Source organism: Heteronotia binoei, chromosome 16, assembly GCF_032191835.1.
Source record: "Heteronotia binoei isolate CCM8104 ecotype False Entrance Well chromosome 16, APGP_CSIRO_Hbin_v1, whole genome shotgun sequence".
Lineage (NCBI taxonomy): Eukaryota > Metazoa > Chordata > Lepidosauria > Squamata > Gekkonidae > Heteronotia > Heteronotia binoei.
This window is the reverse complement of record NC_083238.1, coordinates 49,329,727-49,344,029: the sequence shown is the minus strand read 5'-3', so window position 1 is coordinate 49,344,029 and position 14,303 is coordinate 49,329,727. Positions and strand designations below refer to the sequence as shown.

The 14,303-nt window shown below is 44.6% G+C and overlaps 1 protein-coding gene across 1 annotated transcript in view; it reads left to right on the top strand.

Moving 5' to 3' along the window:
- Positions 1-14,303, top strand: part of LOC132585294 (aldehyde oxidase 3-like) — a 75,602-nt gene that overhangs the window by 47,552 nt on the left and 13,747 nt on the right. Inside the window, exons 22-28 of the mRNA XM_060257104.1 lie at positions 924-1,057; positions 3,132-3,219; positions 4,783-4,869; positions 7,230-7,421; positions 10,017-10,244; positions 12,861-12,956; positions 13,522-13,650. Of these exons, the coding sequence (XP_060113087.1) occupies positions 924-1,057; positions 3,132-3,219; positions 4,783-4,869; positions 7,230-7,421; positions 10,017-10,244; positions 12,861-12,956; positions 13,522-13,650 (954 nt within the window). The remainder of the gene's footprint in view (positions 1-923; positions 1,058-3,131; positions 3,220-4,782; positions 4,870-7,229; positions 7,422-10,016; positions 10,245-12,860; positions 12,957-13,521; positions 13,651-14,303) is intronic.

Genomic DNA, 14,303 nt, shown 5'->3' with positions numbered 1-14,303 from the left:
TTTGTTGCTTGTGCTATGTTAACTCATCCCAGTCTGACTTCTGATAAACAGGTTTGTAGGTTTTCTTTCAAAAACTCTCCCTCTAAGGCCATCGTAGATGCTGGCCACAAGCCTGGCATCTGTAGTTGATGCACAAATGCAAACTGGAGAGCCAGTTTGTTGCAGTGGATAAGAGTGGCGGATTCTAATCTGGAGAACCAGGTTTGATTCCCCACTCCTCCACTTGCAGCTGCTGGGTGACCTTGGGTCAGTCACAGTTCTATGAGAGCTGTTCTCTCACAAGCAGTTCTCAAAGAGTTCTCTCAGTCCCGCCTCACAGGGTGTCTGTTGTGGGGAGAGAAAAGGAAGGAAATTGTAAGCCGCTCTTGAGATTCCGAATGAAGAGTGGGGTATAAATCCAAGTTTTTCTTCCTCTTCTCTTCAATTTTACAATTACAGAATTATATTAAATTTCAATCCTGGACCACAAAAGTATCTGAGAGTAGCGTTTATGTGCACAAAATTCAGAAAGACTAAACAATTTAAAATAAATTAGGAAGAAGAAGATATTGGATTTATATACCACCCTCCACTCCGAAGAGTCTCAGAGCGGCTCACAATCTCCTTTACCTTCCTCCCCCACAACAGACACCCTGTGAGGTGGGTAGGGTTGGAGAGGACTCTCACAGCAGCTGCCCTTTCAAGGACAACCTCTGCCAGAGCTATGGCTAACCCAAGGCCATGCTAGCAGGTGCAAGTGGAGGAGTGGGGAATCAAACCTGGTTCTCCCAGATAAGAGTCCACACACTTAACCACTACACCAAAGTGGCTCTCCTACACCAAACTGGCTCTCCAAACAGGGGTTGGAATAAACGTGCAGTAAATATGATTGGGATAGGCCTGAGTTATAGCCTGGTTTCTCTCTCTTTCTCCCTTTTTTACAGAAATTACTGGCTACAACATTGGACATCCAGTCCAATAGAATCAGGTGCTACACAACACGAGTGGGTGGTGCTTTTGGAGGGAAATGTACAAGACCTTCCTTTTTGAGCGCTGCCACAGCAGTGGCAGCACAAAAGTAAGAGCTCTGATGATCCATGAGATTTTAGAATTAAACGAAAAATGACCAACACTTTCTTCAATCTTATAACTAGATCTGGATTTAGGGAGAGGATAAAGGTCTGGTGGATTGTACATGATCCCTCCTCTCACATACAAATCCCTCAGACCCTGTCCCATCCCCAGTTTTGGCATTATGTGTGACCCCTGCCCTCCCCAAATTAAAAACAACAACAACAACCAGGTCAACTCCCAAATGTTGTTATTATTCCATGATCAACAAAGATAGTAAACCATTACTAACTGTATATTTTAATGTTTTTATTATTCTAAACTAGATAGAGAATATGGGATAGAGAAGGTAGAGAGGGAAGTACCGGTACTTTTCTCTCTTTCTCGCAATACAAGAACTCGTGGACATTTCATGAAATTGCTGAGCAGTTGGGTTAGAACTGATAAAAGGAAGTACTTCTTCACCCAAAGGGTGATTAACACATGGAATTCACTGCCATAGGAGGAGGTGGCAGCTACAAGCATAGACAGCTTCAAGAGGGGATTGGCTAAAGATATGGAGCAGAGGTCCATCAGTGGCTATTAGCCACAGCTTATTGTTGGAACTCTCTGTCTGGGGCAGTGATGCTCTGTATTCTTGGTGCTGGGGGAGGGGCACAGTGGGAGGGCTTCTAGCCCCACTGGTGGGCCTCCTGATGACACTTGGGTTTTTTGGCCACTGTGTGACGCAGAATGTTGGACTGGATGGACCACTGGCCTGACCCAACATGCATTCTCTTATGTTCTTAAACTGAAATTAATATAAGAGTGGAGAAATGCTCCTGTGTAGAATGTTATTAGGTATATAGTGTAGACAAGTGGGGACCCACGATACTCATGGGGGATTCCTCCCGTCCATTGCTGCTGATTTTCTCCATAGCGAGCCACAGATCAATTATCCATTATACCTATGGGAATCGGTCTCCACAGGGCATAATGGAGTGCCCAGCAGACATTTCCCTCCCCCCCCCATTGTTTTCTGATGACCCAGAAGCAGAGGGAGTTCCTGCAAACTAGGGGATCCCCTTCCCCCACCTGGGGATTCAAAAAACAACCATTGGGATGTGCTGACTAACAATGTTTATTTAAAACCTTTGCAAATATCATTTTGTACTTCATATTATGACAGAGATCCATTTTCACATTTCAATATGACAAAAAAGTCCTGTGAGCACCTGGATGTAAGCTCATTTCATCAATGGACTTCCTCAGGAGTAATCTTTCCAGGGTTACCAGCCTTTTTGTTACAACCCAGTGTAAATGCTCTTCTACACCATCTTCAAGTTCTTTCATCGTGGAATAAACCAAAATACTAACAATAAGGCATACCACAAAGCTGAATGGAACTACATAATACTTGAGATGTTGTATTGTTGTGAAAAACTTACCACAATAACACTTAAGTGCATGTACTTCTATTAGGAGCTAAAGCCATTTTTTTTTACCAGATGCACAATTATTTTTTTGACCAGATGCACAAGCCTTCTGGAGTTTGCTGGCCTTTAAGGCTCTCTACAAAATCTCAAGTATTATGTATTTCCATTCAGCGTTGTGGTATGCCTTGTTGTTGGTATTTTGGTTTATTCCACGATGAAAGAACTTGAAGATGGTGCAGAAGAGCATTTATATTGGGTTGTAACAAAAAGGCTGGTAACCCTGGAAGAACTGAATAAAAGATTACTCCTGAGGAAGTCCATTGACAAATTGAGCTTTCATCCAGGTGCTCATAGAACGTTTTTGTCACATTGAAATGTGAAAATGGATCTCTGTCATAATATGAAGTACAAAATGATATTTGCAAAGGTTTTTTAATGACTTTAATAAATATTGTTAGCCAGCACATCACAGTAGTTTTTTTTTGTATTACCTGTCTTATTAACTGTGATCCCTTTTTGTTGATTATCCCACCTGGGGACTGGCAACCTTAGTATTTAGGTACTTTGCCATTTTTTTCTAGGTTATGTAGTCTAAATCTGATAGTTGTCCTTTTAACAGTTTATCCTAAAGTCAGCAGGAGTCCATGTCCGTCTGTTTGTTTGTAGAACTGGCTGCCCAGTTCGTTTCATTCTGGAACGAGAGGATGATATGTTCATAAATGGAGGCCGGCATCCTTTCTGGGGGAAATACAAAGTAAGCAATACTGATCGTGACAAGTTCTGCTTAGATAATAAAAAAAATATTGTTTCCATACCCTCTGGTCTATGTCCTTGAGATTTCTTTTTCTCTCTACTATTCTGCCAAAAGATTACTTTGTCCCAGAAGCAATTATTCTACATGGTATGTCAATAATCTAGTCAACAATGAAAAAGAAGAATATTATGTATGCTGGGCTGAACAGGATAGATGGCAGAATTCGATATCTCTTAGAAACGGGACTTTTTTTCTGCCAGAACCCACAGAAGCAGAGGTTCACCCGGGCTGACCAGGGCTCTGACTAGCCCAACCCACCATGTAGAAAAAATATGCAATTGTATTCAGTATATATTCAATCTATTTCAAATTATATCCTCTTATGAATATCTCAATGGTACAAAAAAACCCATCTTGTGCACAACACTTCTACCATCCAAAAGAAATCAACCAAATAACCAAATGATTAAACGCCAACAAATCATAAAAGAACCGGTCCATTTGAATTCAGGAAGAACCCTTCTTCAGGGGACCGTCTTTTGTATTTATGGGTTCAGTAGTGTTGTAGTGCTGCAGGATAGAGATTGGCAGTGGCGTTCCAATAAGAGAGTCTATAAAAATATTAATTGGGAAGGCCAAGATATGAAATACATATAGAGTGTCGTTATTAAACAGTTCGTGGTCCCATTCTCCGCTGACACCAACCTACCATGTGGCAGCCATGTGCTCCCAGGCCAGGTGGTGTGGCCTAATATGCAAGTGAGCTCCTGCTGGTTTTTTTCTACAAAAAAAGCACTGCTCAGAAACCAAGTATTTAGCCTGGTTGTGTATGTTTGTAACTGGCAACAGTTCTCCAGGATCTTGGGTAGAAGTCTCTCCCAGTCCTGCTACCTGTTCCTGTGATTCTTTTGAATTGAGGTGTGTCGGGGATTGAATCAAGAACCTTCTGCAACAAGACTGGTGGCTGTAGTAGTGGCAGCCTCCCTTTTAGCAATATGGTATATTAGAATTATCAACTCAGGGTTGCCAAATGCTAGGTGGAACTGGAAAATCTCCAAGCATTACAAGTGATTCCAGACTACAGTTCCTCTTGGAGGATAGGCTGCATCAGAGGTGTGTGGCCTAATATGCAAAAGAGCTCCTGCTAGAATTCCACCTCTGGGTTGGAGGCCCCAAAATCGGGGAAAGCCCCACCCTTAGAAGGAGGAAGATAACCCGAAGTATAAGGCAACTTAATGTGATCATGTGTGTTCATAAGTCAGCTCCAACTTTGCGGCAAAAAAAGGAGGGTAGATGGGGAAAACACATGCTTAGTCTTGTAAGATTCATGAGATATTAGTGCTACATGCACATTACTTTTTTTTGTTAAAACATTCTTTTCAGTTAATAAACTTGTAATAAAAATCATAATGATAAAATTAAAAATGTAGTAAAGTGGTGTTTTTAAAAAAAAAAAAAAAACCTTAGTAAATCCTAGTTCCTCTGTTTGTACTGCCTACAGGAAAATGCATTTCAGAAAATTAATAATGTTTAATGCCTCTCACTGCAATGTTTTATTTTCAGGTGGGATTCATGAATGATGGAAAAATCAAAGCCGCTGACCTTGAGTATTATGTAAACGGTGGGTGTACATTAGACCAATCTGTATGGGTAAGTTTCTCACAAAGTAGAAGCACACTCACCAGTCAGAAAAAGGGATTAAATGCAGGGGTGGAATTCTAGCAGGAGCTCCTTTGCATATTAGGCCACACACCCCTGATGTAGCCAATCCTCCAAGTTTACAAAAAAGAGCCTTGTAAGCTCTTAGAGGATTGGCTACATCAGGGAGGTGTGGCCTAATATGCAAAGGAACTCCTGCTAGAATTCCACCCCTGAAACTGTGTTTGCCTTGTGAAGGAGGAGAAATTCCTTGGTTGTTGCTTGTTGGAGCAGGAACATGTCTTCAATCCTTTTGGTGTGAAGTACACCTGTGTTCTACCCCTGGTCTAAATGACCTTCTTACCACTTTTCTGGTTGCAGGTCTGATGTCTGTCATGAGTACTTGCCATGTTAGTTATTGCAACTGTTAATATGAATTGCGTGGCATACAGATTTTAAGAAACAGTTGTAAAAGATTCCCCCTCCCCATTCCTTCCCTGTTGTCTTTGACAAAGAGGCGGTGGGTATAAGGTTGCCAGGTCTAACTCAGAAAATATCTGGAGGCTTTGGTGATGGAACCAGGAACAAGGTTGTGACGAGCACAATTGAACTCTGAAGATAGTTCTGGCCATCGCATTTCAAGGGACTGTGCATCTTTTAAATGCCTTCCCTTCATTTGAAATAATGGAGGATGGGAGCACCTTCTTTTGGGGCTCATAGAATTGGACCCTCTGGTCCGTTTCCCTAGCATCTTCTCTTCCTTTCTTTGGTCTGGTGTCCACCTCTGCCCTTTCTTTTTTCTATTCTCTGTATGAGGCACAGATAAGGGGTGTGTATGTGTGTGCATGTGAGAGAGAGAGAGAGAGAGAATGAACTGCTTCACACATCCCCTCCTCTGGCCAGCTGTCTATAGCCCAGTTAGGAGTTTCTGGTCTATGCATGGAATGAGCAGTGAGGCACCCTGGATGAGATCTTTCTCCGCAGTCTGAGATCTTTAAAAAGGAAAAACTGTTTCTAGGATTCTTTAGTCTTTAAGCAGCAGCATAAGGTTGCCAGGTCTTTGCCGGAAAATATCTGGAGACTTTGGGGGTGGATCCGGGAGAGGGTGGAGTTTAGAAAGGGGAGGGGGGATGGTACGCATGCGCTGAGGAAGCCGGCTGTTTGCTCGTCCTCCCCTTCGGATTGGAATTTTAAAATGATCAGGTTGCAGGTGATGTCGAAGACCAGTGCCTGAGATCTAGGAAGGCTTCTGACCATCAGTAGAAAAGACAGAGGAGTAGAACAAGAAGAAGATATTGGCTTTATATCCCACCCTCCACTCAGAATCTCAGACCGATTCCCCACTAGTTCCGGTGTTGGAACTCTTTCCCATTTTGCACAAACTGCCTCGGGGTTGCGACTCACGCTGCCTCTTTGCGGTGGCTATAGGGTTGCCAAGTCCAATTCAAGAAATATCTGGGGACTTTGGGGGTGGAGCCAGGAGACTTTGGGGGTGGAGCCAGGAGCAAGGTTGTGACAAGCACAATTGAACTCCAAAGGGAGTTCTGGCCATCACATTTCAAGGGACTGAACACCTTTTAAATGCCTTCCTTCCATAGGAAATAATGAATAATGATAGGGGCACCTTCTTTTGGGGCTCATAGAATTGGACCCCCTGGTCCAATCTTTTTGAAACTTGGGAGGTATTTTGGGGAGAGGCATTAGATGCTATACTGAAAATGTGGTGCCTCTATCTCAAAAAACAGCTCCCCCAGAGCCCCCGATACCCACGGATCAATTCCCCATCATTCCCTATGGGAATCGTTCATGGAGGTGCATGATGGCTCTGGGGGCGGGGCTTCCCCCGCCGGCCAGCTGGCTGGGGGAGGGGGGAATCCTGTAAAACCGGGGGATCCCCCTCTGGGACCTGGGGATTGGGAAGCCTACGTGGCTAGTAAGAGCCTCTGAAAACCGGTTTCTGCTTGCAGGAAAGAGGCGAAGCGAGTTTTAGCTCTGGGGCAGCTTGTGTGAAATTGGACAGAAGTATCGGGAGGAAAAGAACTCTGACGCTGGAACAAGCCTAGTGGGGAATGGGTCTCAGAGCGGCTCACAGTCTCCTCTGCCTTCCTCCCCCACACCCTGTGAGGTACGTGGGGCTGAGAGAGCTCTCCCCAAAGCTGCCCTTTCAAGGACATCTCTGCAAGAACTGTGGTTGACCCAAGGCCATTCCAGCAGCTGCAAGTGGAGGAGTTGGGAATCAAACTATTCTCCTATATAAAAGTCTGCGCACTTAACCACTACACCAAACTAGAAAGTAGACCAATGTTATGGCAGTACAGCATGTGTCCGCAGAGTTCATGATTACAAATTTACTATCTATCCCCTTGCACTAGGAAATAGAGTGGGTAGTGCTAAACAGTTGCAACGCTTATGACATCCCCAACTTCCGATGTCGCGGACGTGCCTGCAAGACCAATCTGCCATCGAGTATCGCATTTCGAGGATTCGGTTTCCCACAGTCGGCCCTTTCTGCAGAGATGTGGGTTTCCGCTGTGGCAGACGAGCTTGGCTTGCCTCATGATAAGGTACATGATATGTCTTGTTTGGGGGGGAAGGTGTTTCTTGTGTGATTCAGGATGTCTGAGCAAATGCTTATTCTCAGGCCCACAAATACAGGGGTGGCGGGGCACTTCCAGAGAAGAATCGGTGAGAGAGGGGAAAAAACTTTTAAGTAACAGTCGTTCAGTAGTGGAATCGGCTGCCTAAGGAGGTGGTGAGCTCCTCTTCACTGGCCGTCTTCAAGCGTCGGCTGGATGAACACTTGACAGGGATGCTTTAGGCCTGGGGTAGCCAAACTATGGCTTGGGAGCCACATGTGGCTCTTTCACACATATTGTGTGGCTCTTGAAGCCCTCACTGGCTGCCTTTGAGAAGGCATTTCTCTCTTTAAATCACTTCACCAAACCAGCCGGTGGCTTTGAGAATACATTTAAAGTTAAAGTTGCTTTCTTTCCACCTCCCTCCTCTCATCTATTTTCCTTCCTTCCTTCCTTCCTTCCTTCCTTCCTTCCTTCCTTCCTTCCTTCCTTCCTTCCTTCCTTCCTTCCTTCCTTCCTTCCTTCCTTCTTAACTGGTGTAGTGTAGAAACCAGAAGGAAGGAAGGAAGGAAGTGTGCAGACTCTTATCTGGGAGAACTGGGTTTGATTCCCCTCTCCTCCACTTACAGCTGCTGGAATGCCCTTGGGTTAGCCATAGCTCTCGTAGGAGTTGTCCTTGAAAGGGCAGCTGCTGTGAGAGCCCTCTCAGCCCCACTCGCCTCACAGGGTGTGTGTTGTGGTGGGAGAAGATATGGGAGATTGTAAGCTGCTCTGAGTCTCTAATTCAGAGAGAAGGGCAGGGTACAAATCCGCAGTGCTCTCCTTCCTTCCTTCCTTCCTTCCTTCCTTCCTTCCTTCCTTCCTTCCTTCCTTCCTTCCTTCCTTCCTTCCTTCCTTCCTTCCTTCCCTCCCTCCCTCCCTCCCTCAGACATCTGACATATATTCGATGTGGTTCTTACATTAAGCATGTCTGCTCCTCCCTGCTGTAGGCTGACCCTGCATTGAGTAAGGGGTTGGATTGGATGGCCTGTATGGCCCCTTCCAACTCTGTGGTTCTATGATAGCAGAGTATGATTGGAGGAGCTCATGATACAGCAACCTTGATGAAGCTAAGGAGCTCTGAGTCTGGTCATTTCCTGGGTAGTAGACTCTCTAGGAATCCCATGCGCCCGAGCTCCATGATGGCAAAAAGCTGGGGTACTAATGTATTAAATAAATGGGCCTCCCCTGCTGAATCTCCATCATTAGACTGAAGAGACTTTACAGGCCAGCAGCTCCAGCTGTCTCAGTCTTGAGAAATTATATTATTGACAGTGCCACGTGTAATTTTGAAATTTATATTGTTTTAGTTGTTTAACAATTGGATCGTGTTACTGTTTGCAGGACCTTTTTTGGCAGAAAAGGCCCAGCAGGAAGTCATTTGCATATTAGGCCACACCTCCTGGTGTCACCATTGTTTTGCGCAGGGCTTTTTGTGGGAAAAGGCCAGCAGGAATTCATTTGCACCCCCTGGCATCACCATTGTTTCACATAGGACTTTTTTGTAGGGAAAAGCCCAGCAGGGGCTTATTTGCATATTAGGACACACCCCCTGATGTCACCATTGTTTTGCACAGGGCTGTTTTGTAGAAAAGGCCCAGCAGGAACTCATTTGTATATAAGGCCCAGCAGGAACTCATTTGTACATTAGGCCACACCCCCTGACACCAAGCCAGCTGGAACTGCGTTCCTGCTTATGGTTGTGATCTGCCCTAAGCCTGCTTGTGTAGAGGGTGGAATAGAAATCCACATAAACAAACACACAAGCAGACAAGCTGGGAAAAAGAAAAGTAACTAATGGGTAAATGCAGGACTCATTTTGGGCAGGAGCTCACAGGAGCAGAGCTCCGGAACCTCTACATTTTATTGTGCTCTTTCTTTCTTAAATCCCCTTCCTTCCAAATACTTGCTTCTGAGCTCCATTGTTCAAACCCCCTGGGAGAATTTTGCTGAACCCTAAGATTTGACCCACTTTCTAATATTTCCCCCCACCAAAAAATAGGGAAATAACCAAACATATCAAGCAGACAGATAGAAATCTTCATCACGCCCCTGTGGCCGCATAGGAGAAAGTAATTTTAAAAAGTATGATAGGAATAAAGTTTTCTTATGACAATTATAATTCAAGAAGCATTTTAAAGTAGATGCTGAGCTGTGTCACAGAAAGGAGGAGGCTAAGACCTCTTGTTGCTGCCACAAAGTTTATTTTCTTCCTTTTCCACATACAGCCACCCCCGTGACCACCACCCCATTTCCTTTTCTCCTCATTCCCTGCGCCTGGCCGCTCACGCAGCTGTAGTCCCTAACCCGGTGGCCCCTGGCCCCTTAAAGGGGCTGCCACTCTCCAGCCCCCGTCACAAACTGATATAATTTAATAGACCTTCCGGTGATGTCAGGGGTGTGTGGCATATGCAAATGAGTAGTGCTAATGAGCTCCGGCACCTCTTTTTCTACTAAATGACCCCTGGATAAATGTATTCCAAGATGGTTTACAATACAAGCACTTGGCTCAGATGACAATATCTTGCGTGTCTCCTTGTGAAGGTCCAGGAAATGAACTTATACAAAACAGTTGCCCTCACGCCCTTCAAGCAAGAGGTTGATGTCAGGAATTTGGTTGTGTGTTGGAAAGAATGCTTGAAGAGGTCTGATTTTTACAACCAGAGGAAAGCGATAGAGGAATTCAACAAGCAAAACTTCTGGAAGAAGAAAGGGATTGCCCTCTCCCCCATGTTCTTTTCAATCGGATTCAATGACACCTTTTACCACCAGGTAACCACTCTACGGACACGTCCTCTTCTAAAAAAATCGATGAAGAAGGAGCCTAGCCTTCAGTATAGCCATCGTTGCTTAGGATTAAGGACAATTGAAATCAAAGGAGTTAATTCAATCTAGAATCAGACAGATGTAGCAAGAGGAATGGGTAGGGTTGCCAGGTCCAATTCAAGAAATATCTGAGGACTTTGGGGGTGGGGCCAGGAGACTTTGGGGCTGGAGCCAAGAGCAAGGTTGTGACAAGCATAATTGAACTCCAAAGGGAGTTCTGGCCATCACATTTAAAGGGGACGGCACACCTTTGAAACACCTTCCCTCCATTGGAAATAATGGATAGGGGCACCTTCTTTTGGGGCTCATAGAATTGGACTCCCTGGTCCAATCCTTTTGAAACTTGGAAGGTGTTTTGTGGAGAGCCACCGGATGCTATGCTGCAAATTTGGTGCCTCTACCTAAAAAAAAAAAAAATCCTCTCCAGAGCCCCAGATACCCATGGATCAATTCTCCATTATACCTTAAGAACATAAGAGAAACCATGTTGGATCAGGCCAATGGTCCATCCAATCCAACACTCTGTGTCACACAGCAGCCAATATATGTGTGTATACACACACACACACATACATATACACACATATACACACAAACATGTATATGTATATACTGTGGCTAATATCCACTGATGGACCTCTGCTCCATATTTTTATCCAATCCCCTCTTGAAGCTGTCTATGTTTGTAGCCGTCACCACCTCCTGTGGCAGTGAATTCCATGCATTAATCACCCTTTGGGTGAAGAAGTACTTCCTTTTATCCGTTTTAACCTGACTGCTCAGCAATTTCATCGAATGCCCACAAGTTCTTGTATTGTGAGAAAGGGAGAAAAGTACTTCTTTCTCTACTTTCTCCATCCCATGCATTGTCTTGTAAACCTCTATCATGTCACCCCGCAGTCGACGTTTCTCCAAGCTAAAGACCCCCAAGCGTTTTAACCTTTCTTCATAGGGAAAGTGTTCCCTTATGGGAATCAGTCTCCATAGGGAATAATGGAATAGCCAGCAGACAGCTCCCTCCCCCCCTCCCCACTTTCTGATGACCCTGAAGGGGAGGGAGGGCCTCCAAACTGGAGGATCCCCTGCCCCCACCTGGAGCCCTAGGAACGGGTCTGGAGTCTCTGTCAGAAAGGAAATTCCACTTTCCCTGCCGTCACTCCTGTACAGATATTCTGGTCCGGAGTGAAAGATGAGTGGTGGAGGAGAAGGATGTTGTTGTTGGTTTAATTCAAAGTATATGTATGACATTGGCTACCCAATAAAAATATATGTGGTGCTTTATTCTTAGGGGATTGGGGGGGGGCATTTTGAAGCAGCGGCACACTATGCCAAGCAGTCCGGTAATCGGCAAGGCCTGGGAAAGGGGTACCATCAGTAATAATAAAGTGCTACCAAGTTGTGACCAACTTCTGGCAACCTCTCATGGGGTTTTCAGGGCAAGAGATGAGCAGAAGTGCTCTGACATTGCTTGATTCTACATTGCAATCCTGGACTTCCTTGGTGGTCTCCCATCCAAATACTAACCAGGGCTGACACTGTTAACTCTCTCTCTCGCTCTCTCGTTATAAATCTTTTATAGTTTCCAGGAGCGGAATTCTAGCAGGAGCTTCTTTGCATATTAGGCCACACACGCCTGATGTAGCCAGTCCTCCTGGAGCTTACAAAAAAGAGCCTTGTATGCTCTTGGAGGATTGGCTGCATCAGAGGTGTGTGGCCTAATATGTAAAGGAGCTCCTGCTAGAATTCCACCCCTGATCGTTTCACTTCAATAGCTGCATATCAAATGTGGACTTCTTCAAATTACAGCTATTGTAGTATAATCATTAATACCTGGGAGGATTCTGGTTCATATCCTAACGGAGTCCTTTCTCTTGAAATGCTTTTCAACTGGATACTAGAGCCAGGACCCTGTATCTTCAAAATGTGGGGTCTAGTACTAGTGCCCTTCGCTATTACCAACCTGCCAGTTGTTCCGGCTTCTTTCAACAAAGTGTACTTTTACTCCCAATCAGGGCTTTTTTTGGAGTAGGAACACCTTTGCATATTAGGCCACACACCTCTGTTGCAGCCAATTCTCCAAGAGCTTACAGGGCTCTTAGTACAGGGCCTACTATAAGCTCCAGGAGGATTGTCTACATCAGGGGTGTGTGGCCTAATATGCAAAGAGCCAGTTTGGTGTAATGGTTAAGTGTGCAGACTCTTATCTGGGAGAACTGGTTTGATTCCCCACTCCTCCACTTACAACTGCTGGAATGGCCTTGGGTTAGCCATACCTATCACAGGAGTTGTCCTTGAAAGGGCAGCTGCTGTGAGAGCCCTCTCAGCCCCACCCACCTCACGGGGTGTCTGTTGTGGGGGAAGAAGATTTAGGAGATTGTAAGCTGCTCTGAGTCTCTGATTCAGAGAGATGGGCGGGGTAGAAATCTGCAGTTTTCTTCTTCTTCTTAGTTCCTGCGACAAAAAAAGCCCTGCTCCCAATAAGTTTTTGCACATCAAATTGTTAAGCACCAGTATAGATAGTTACTAATTAATGAAGTCTGTCATTTTTCCATTTCTCCATAGGCTGCCGCTCTGGTGAATATCTACTTAGATGGGTCAGTGTTGGTGCATTGCGGTGGATGTGAGCTGGGACAAGGGCTTTACACCAAGGTGTTACAGGTACGACGAACATCCAACTCCCATCTACATTACAAAAGAGAGCTATGGAGTGAAAGCTCTTTTGCCAGGTTATATTCCAGTGTGGCCTAATATGCAAAGAATGCTTGAAGAGGTCTGATTTTTACAACCGGAGGAAAGCAATAGAGGAGTTCAGCAAGCAAGGATTGTTACATAAAACAGGTTTTATGTAAAAGTAATTGGATAAGTTCCAGGGTCTGTGTGAGTGAGAGAGACAGGGAGACCACAGGTTTTCTAACAAGTTTGTTCCTTTATTTGCTTGACTTTCATTGCAAATGTGATGTTCCTTCTCAGTTTGGGGAGGTACAGTGGCTCAGTGGTAGAGCATCTGCTTGGGAAGCAGAAGGTCCCAGGTTCAATCTGTAACTATAAAAAGGGGTCCAGGCAAATAGACGTGAAAAACCTTAGCTTGAGACCCTGGAGAGCCGCTGCCAGTCTGAGTAGACAATACTGACTTCGATGGACCGAGGGCCTGATTCAGTAGAAGGCAGCTTTGTATGAGACTGTGCTGTAATTCCAGAATTCCTTTTGTTTTCAAAATAAACAGGTTGCCACCCATGAATTAATGATATCCGAGTCTTACGTACATATTTTTAAAAGAAGTACCGTTCCAATACCCAACGCCGTTGTCACAGCGGGATCCACTAGCTCAGAGGTCAACTGTAAAGCTGTCCAGGTGCGAATACTTATTTCGGGTGGTTATAATTTCTTGTAAATAACATCTCTTTGTATCACTTGCTGCACAGTAGAATCGAGGTATTTCTGATGGGGTTTTTTTAAGTCCTTGTCTCAAAGAAATTAGTCGTTAAGTCTTGTTAATTTCAATGGAATTTAGTTGCATAGTCTCATAGTAAATCCCATAGAGTAAATGTGCATGTTATATGTCCCATTCAGGGCTCTTTTTGTAGCAGGAACTCCTTTGCGTATTAGACCACACACCCCTGATGTAGCCAGTCCTCCAAGCGCTTACAGGGATCTTAGTACATGGCCTACTGGAAGCTCCAAGAGGATTGGCTACATCAGGGGTATGTGGCCTAATATGCAAAGGAGTGCCTGCTACAAAAAAAAGCTCTGGTCCCATTGCTTTATAGGGGCTTAAGAATTACTGATTTGCTCTGGATTAGAGCCTGTATCTCCGGCAACTAAAAAGTCTGAGATTTAAACATTATTATTTCAGTATATTGCTCCTGTCATTTTGAGCCTATCCAGACTTTTTAAAAACACATCTCCCCCCCCGCCCCCCAAGCTATCTTTCTTAGGAAAATGGGTGGTAAAACAGTTGTGCTGTTGTGAATGTCCACTGTTTGATACTTTTGAGGTTTGAATGGT